The 7,513-nt window shown below is 50.8% G+C and overlaps 1 protein-coding gene across 1 annotated transcript; it reads left to right on the top strand.

Moving 5' to 3' along the window:
- Positions 1 to 5,929: 5,929 nt before the first annotated feature.
- On the top strand, positions 5,930 to 6,055 carry NGA_2000500 (wd40 component of tor1 and tor2 kinase complex; the record flags this gene model as incomplete). The annotated part of the gene is made up of 1 exon (XM_005855172.1): positions 5,930 to 6,055. A coding segment is annotated over one exon (126 nt), but the record flags the coding sequence as incomplete, so codon positions are not given.
- Positions 6,056 to 7,513: the final 1,458 nt, after the last annotated feature.

Below are 7,513 nucleotides of genomic sequence, written 5' to 3'. Positions count from 1 at the left end.
GTTGCTGAAAGCCGTCTGAGGGTCCATCGATTGAGGGTCTTCGATGAGCTTTAAGCCTGTCTCTCCAAATTCATCGTACATATCGCGTCGTTTCGGGTCTACGAGCACCTCGTACGCTTCCTTCACACGCTGGAAACGCGATTGGTCTTCCACTGTTAGGACCTGGCCACGCTGCGCTAGTTTGTCAGGATGAAGCTCGAGGCTTTTTTTCTTGTAGGCGCGTTTGATATCTTCTGTGGAACATTCCTGTATAACGAAGTACAGGAAGGGAATGCGAAGGATTTGGAATCATGCGAGCTCTTCTCGGCAGACAGTCATCAGCCGTGATACGTGTATGCTTGGTAAAAGAAGCAATCTTAAAAAGATACTTCCATGCTATGAAATTGAAAGATCCACATGGTACACACGCTCACTTTCCCCGAGAAACGCTTGAATCAAGAAGTTCATGGCATTCGGAAATTCCACAAATCCTCACGTACCCTGTGCACACCCAGCTGATCGTAGTAAGGCCTGCTTCCGTCATCTCCACCTTTCAAGAATGGGCGGCAACAGCACCGGAACATGAACGACATGGCAGCTTGCAGCAGAAAGCAAGTAAACAGTCCTTGCTGCAGCGGAGTGCTCACACTTGCTAGTACTTAAGCGAATGCGCTCTATATGTCGAAGACCCGTGCCTCACTGCCTGTCCAGCTGACCGACTGTGACGAATGATTGCGCGGCGTTATGAGTGCAAAGGTCTATGAGTTTCGATCATGTGGCACAATCCCAGGTTTAAAAAAGACTCCGGAGCTGATATGGGAGTGTCAATTGACAGAAACGCAACTTGCGTCGGCCTGACCAGGAAAAGGAAGGAAGAAGAAACGACTCGGGAGATATTCTAGTAACGGTTTCTCCGCTTGTTCCTTGGCAAGGCGGGAGGTTGATCCGCAACGTATTGAAGAACTTTTTATACCGTGCCGACCGTGACGCAAGCGTGCGATGACATCAAAACGTCTTTGGATCACTCATGGATAGAATGGCGCGCGTAATACGGGGCAGATCCTCTTGGTAAACTCTTACAGCTTCCTCCCAGGCTCTCTCCTCCAACTCCTGGACCTTCGCCTTGAGTGTGGCTGCAGTATCGAATCCAGGTTCTACCGAGCACGTTTTTTGTATCAAGACAGGTCCTTGGTCGACATTTTCAGTCACAAAATGGACAGAGCACCCACTGCTTGTTCGTCCTGCGTCCAAAACAGCTTGATGTACCGCTAAATCGAAATGTCCACCAAAGTCTGGCAGCAGGGAAGGATGGATGTTTAAGCAACGGCCTCTCAGTACGCGACACAAGCGCGGGGATAATATACGCCTGTATCCATTTAAGAGGAGGATTTCTGCCTTAGACTCCTCCATGGCAACCTCAACTTTTTCCTCCAGAGTATCCCGTGCCATCTCCGAGTCTCCATTCCCCCCAGTGTCCGCGCCAAGAAAACGGCAATCGGGTACATGGGCCGCTTGAGCTTTTGACAGTATCCCATTTGCGTCTTGTGTATCCGACATGACCAATACCACTTCGAACACCCCTCGCTTGCCCGTTAGTATCTTGGAGACACTCGTACCTCTCGAAGAACCTAATATCGCGACGCGCACAGGCTGAGACCTCACGGCTTGGGCGCCAATATCCGTCCTGCACCGCATTCCTTGAAAGCGGATCTCACTCAAGCCATGATATGCATGCAGGAGCGCTAGGCGCAGCGTTGTTGCTTCCCCTGTCACTCCCAGTACGCGCCCGCCTGACACGGTAACGACCCGTGCTCCATTGGCCAAGACCAGGCGGGCGGTTCCTGCTTGCGCCACGCTACAAACCCCAGGGACGCGACAAGCCAGCGGCAGCCCGTGGATAATGTGAGGTTTTATGGATCCCGTGGCTGTGGGATAGCCCTCGGAGGCGGCTATGACTGTGGCAGCAAAAGTATTATTCTTCGTCGTCAAGTCCCTAGGGGTGCTCGCGGCGAGCCTGCCAGTTGTGTCGCCGAATCGGCCTCCTTGCGCACATTGCAGCATGAGCTTGGCCAAATCAACTTTATCCGACAATAATGGTAGAATTGACTGCGCCTCTGGATCCCCAAAGCGACAGTTGAACTCCAGCACCTTCACCTCTTCCCTCCCGTCGTCCGCTGCGCCTCCCTTCGTGATGATGAGACCGCCGTACAGAACGCCATGATAAGGGTGTCCCTCCTCCCTCATTCCCTTCACGGTTGTGACTAAAATGTTCTGTATGCTAGCAGCGATGTCTGTAGTCAAGTCAGTCACGGGCGCAAAGGAGCCCATTCCTCCCGTGTTTGGGCCCGAGTCGTGCTCCTCCAGCCGCTTGTAGTCACGCGCGAAGGGAAGACAGGCCGCCACGCTGTCCCCGTCACAAAACGCGATGGCCGACACCTCATCGCCTACCAAATACTCCTCGATCACTACCTCCGCCCCGGCGGCCGGGCCAAAGACAGGGGTCGTCCCCATGATCGCCTCCAAGGCCTTCCTGGCGTCCTCCCGGGAGTGGGCTATCGTCACACCTTTTCCTCCAGCCAGTCCCGATGCCTTTACCACCATCGGCAATGTTTGATGCTCTACGTACTCTAGGGCAGCGGTAAGGTCGGAGAAAGTCGCGTGTCTCGCCGTGGGAATCTGGTGGCGGTTCATGAAGGCTTTAGCCCAAGCCTTGCTTCCTTCCAATCGAGCCGCCGCAGCACTGGGTCCGAAGCAAGGAATGTTTGACTCCCGCAAAAAATCCTGCAAGCCATTCGTTAAGGGGTCTTCAGGACCTACCACTACTATCTCAATCCCATGCTTTTGAGCAAAATCCGTGATCCCTTTGAAATCGTTAGGTTTGAGTTCGGGGACATTGACGACCACTGGCGGAGAAAGCTGCTGCGTGCCGGCATTCCCGGGAGCCACATAGATTGCTTCAGGAGAAGAAAGACGTAGCAAAGCTTGTGTCAATGCAAACTCACGACCGCCACTACCAATGACAAGGACTTTCCTGGCGGTATGGTTGGTGGTAGTTTCAATATTGGGGCTGCTGCTCGCGATGATGCCGACACTTCTATGTTTTGGGGCAGCCTTGAAAGATATCGATACTGCAGTTGGGAAGAGTTTAAAACCTTCAACATTGACATGGATGAGGCACGAAACATACAGCAGGCAGGTTGTCCACAAAGGACACACGAAGAGAAATCCGCGCATCGTCTAGACCTCAACAAGTATCTTGCTCGGTTTCGTGAATACCTGATCTTCTCTTCTGCTTCCAGCTTCCATAAATTCTAAATGTATTGTACATGTCATACAGTGAAGAAGTTGAAATCAAAAATGTGAGAAATAATCCTTGAGGATATTCTACAGGAGAGGAAGCAAGATATGTTAAGTATGGGCCGAAGTCGATGTCAACCTCCCTTTCTCGCTTCTTCGATGTTAATTTTGAGAAACTTCAATGAAAAGGTCTGCAAAGGTTCGATTTATGGCGCGCAAGGATGCATATTGTGAATGGCGCTCGGGCTGCAATGTTTACAGGTCGCATAACCTCCCGGTCTCAAAATATGCATTCAAAATTTGTGAGAATTAATTGCGACTGGACGCGTACTTTCCTGACCATGGATGTCCTTCGGACATGAAAACCAATGTTTTATCGCGAAGTTTTATCCATTTTATGGTTTCACTGCATGTATTTTTCTTTCCCAAGAACGCATGACCCACGGACTGGTAAGACCCGCTTGCCTTGCCTTGCGCTTTGCTACCGCCCCCTTCGCTTTGCATGACGCAACGATCCACTTATCAGGTCCGTGTACTCTCTTTATATCTTTCATACACAACTCTAAATGCTACCTTCCATTTTCTTTCTTGTTGTGTCAAGAGTCTTTAACTTCCCGGAGCCCCTCCCATCTTCCCAGTAGGCAACCCGTTTTTCATCAAGTTATGAACCACTCCATCGACGACCCCAAAAACGGAAAACACGCCGCCAACAATGGCACAGACGCTGGTTAAAAATGGTAAAAGCCCTTTCCGCCGCTCTTGGAATTCCACATGCACGGGTGAGGTGTCGTAGAAAAACCACACCCCAGGTAGCCCTCGATTGCTTCCCGGATTTATATGCCGAATGTGCTCCGAGACTGCGTATTGATTGGAAACTGTAGGAGGTTGACTCAAATGCTTGTAAATAGTGGGCACCACCTTCAAGTAATATTGGTACATCCCGTAGCCGTCCGCGACGCTCCGTTTTTGGTTACTAAGCGGTGAGCGGAATCCTGGGAACTCTTCGCCAAGGGAAAGATGGTGAATTTCATGGGAGACATTGAATTGTAAGAATGTAAACGTCACTAAATCGGCGACATTCAATGCCCCCGACTGCCGCAGTTGCTCGCCCGGGGCGAAATGCACGTTGCCACTGTCGTGCGTTAGCAGCAAAGATCCGTGAATATTGCAGCCCTCCTCCGCCCCGTCTCCAAATGAAACTTGCAGATTCTCTTGCTTGCATTGCTCTACATTTAAGCCTATGAACGCCCACCCCTTGGAGTCATAGGCCTGCTTGACTTCGGCACATGTGTTGCAGCATTGTCCGGGCTCCCCGGCGCCGTAGCAGTCCCCGCACTTTCGCCGTTTCAAGTTTCGTCCTCTCGGCTTTCCATCCTCTCCAACTTGTTGTCCATCTCCTTCTTCCCCCAACTTCTCCTCCTGCTCCTCTTCCTCCTCGAGTTGAGCTCTGCTATCTTCCTCATGTTTCAGCAACAAGTCTTCCTCCGTGAAAGTGTCCCCAAGCTTATGCCATGTCTTGGCAGCGATCGGATTCCCCATCGAGTCGAGACGAGTCTTGAATACGTGGCTTTCCACTCCCTCTTGCTTGTTACCCAAAGGGTCCAAGGCGTCGGCACTCAAAAGTGAGCACGACACGGACGGAAAGGTCAGATTAAAATTGAACAAAAGGCGGGTATCCCGGGAGGAATTGACGTACATATGGTCCACAATCTCCTTCTCCATGGAATACTTGAGCTCCGTGAAGAAAAGAAATATCATACAGGCTAACGCTACGACCGACGTGGCCCCGCCGTAAGCCGTCCGGACTTTGAAATCATCTTTTGTCTTGGGATGATAATCAAGTCGCCGCAATCTCTCGTAAAGCGTCAAATCTTTTGGAGATATGTTAGGCGATATCATGGTGTGCTCCGCAGAAAGTGTGGGTAAAGTAATTGGTCTTGTTACGTCTTTGCTCTTATTTCCTGAAGAATCGTACTGCTATCAAGGTTGCCTAGGGAATGCTCCAAGACGCTGGTACGAGAGCGTCAGAGCCTCGCCTCCTGTTGGAAAGATTCCTAGCACCTGAGTGTACTATCTGGATATCAATTACACGATTGTAGTCAGTTGCATGCCTTGAGGAAGGTAATATTGTCGACTCGCCCATAAGCCCTTCTAGGTAGCGGCAACGGTGCATGGGCGATGCCGGCGATTTGAAATACCTCGTGTTCCCATTTACCCTAACCGTGGACAATCACGTCGACGACATGAGGACATTTCAATTTTGACATATCATAACGCTATCCTGTACTACGAAGGGCGGTTCTCCTTTCGAGATTATTTTCGGTGGAAAGATTTGAAAAGGGAGAGTGCCGTGTTGGGTGGTTGTGATGGAAAAGGGAACAATTAGGCCGTCACATACCTATTATATGACTACGTGCGCAGATGCAGACTCGCATGGCACGTCGCGACGTTTGCATTTTATTTGACATATGTGGCGTTCTTACTCCTATGTCATATACCACTCAACATATCCATGGTGTACCCAGGCTCGAGCGCGGGTGTAGACTTCAGATCTGCGGCTCTGATGCCCGTATTAATCTGCATTGACACCGCCGGACCCCAATTTTTCTACGCCCACCGACACAAATATTAAAGGACACCTTATCCTGCTTGAGAAATGTCATCGGCCGTGGTCCTGGCAACCGCAGGCTACGATCATAAGATCCGATTCTGGGAGGCTCCTACGGGTGTCTGTGCCCGCTCTATTCGTTATCCCGACTCGCAGGTCAATTGCCTTCAAATCACGCCCGATAAACAATTCCTGGCAGCAGGTGGGAACCCTCACGTACGGCTATTTGAGGTAGGTGGAAATGCCAATCCCAACCCAGTGGTTAGCTACGAAGGACATGTGGGAAATGTCATGGCGGTTGGGTTTCAGCAGGACGGCAAATGGCTGTACACAGCTTCCGAGGATGGGACCGTCAAATTATGGGATATTAGAGCTTCTGGATGTCAGCGAACGTTGGAGAACTCAACCGCGACAAGCTCTAGCAGCAGTGGGGGGGGAGGCGGAGCGGGCGGGGCCAGTGGAAGCGGGCACCATCATACCTCAATGGTGGCAGTCAACTCTGTAGTACTGCATCCTAATCAAGCGGAGCTTGTCACGGGAGATCAAGAAGGTCGCGTTCGAGTATGGGATTTAGGAAGCAACCGCTGTGTGCATGAGACACTCCCTGAAGGTAGCGTCCCCGTACGCTCTGTCTCAGTTGCGAATGACGCATCTTTGATTGCCGCAGGAAATAATCAGGCTAATTTATACGTCTGGCACTATCAGGAAGGCTCTCCCGATGCCTACTTCAGCCGGCCTGCACATGTTCAGCCCGTGAAAACGCACGCACGATTCCTACTGAAATGTGCTTTTTCTCCTGATTCTCAACGCTTGGTCACTACCTCAGCAGATAAAACCGCCAAGCTTTGGAACGTAAGAAAGTGGGAAGTTGAGCATACGCTTAAAGATCATCAGCGGTGGGTATGGGATGCAGCTTTTTCAGCGGACTCGTCGTATCTAGTCACAGCTTGCTCAGATCACCATCCCCGACTGTGGGATTTGAGGACAGGAGACCTTGTCCGGACTTATCAAGGCTCCAACTTAGCAGTAACCTGTGTGGCACTGAACGATGCACAGATATAGAGAGGAAGGAGTGGATGATGTTGTTATTTATTTGATGAATGGCCTGCGGGGCTTCTGTAAATACTTTGCTCATTTGCAAGAAGAGGCACACTGAATTGCCAAAAGAACCACCGGGCACACGAGCCCAAGAAACACGAAAATGTGTGTTGACGCCAAGCACCGTGCCTGTTCAATATTTTTTACTCAAGTTTTAAAAGGTGAAATTTCTTTAAGTCTCGACAGGAAAAAACCGGAATATTTGCAATTAGAACAGCCAGGAGGTTATCTGAGGTTTCTTGAGCGAGGCTCGCCCGACGACGAATTTCAACACGTATATCTTGCCAACTCCAGGTCAATTGATCGTCACACCAAAAGGTGTGCACAACCTCGATGCCAACCAAACACTACTCGTTATCCTTTTTGAACCTGCTCGGGGTCCCGCTCTCTCCTCATTCCCCTCTCCTGCTCTGCTTTCCTAAGCCCTCTAGCCCTGCTCCTCCATTATGATGTCTTCGTGGCTGGGTAGTCTCGTATTGCGTCGCGCCGCCACGGTGGCCACTATACGGGCGGGTTCACAACCTGACGCTG

Source organism: Nannochloropsis gaditana (assembly GCF_000240725.1).
Source record: "Nannochloropsis gaditana CCMP526 unplaced genomic scaffold scaffold270, whole genome shotgun sequence".
NCBI classification, from domain to species: domain Eukaryota; class Eustigmatophyceae; order Eustigmatales; family Monodopsidaceae; genus Microchloropsis; species Microchloropsis gaditana.
Note: the sequence above shows the minus strand (reverse complement) of the source record. Positions and strands in the feature narration are given on the sequence as shown.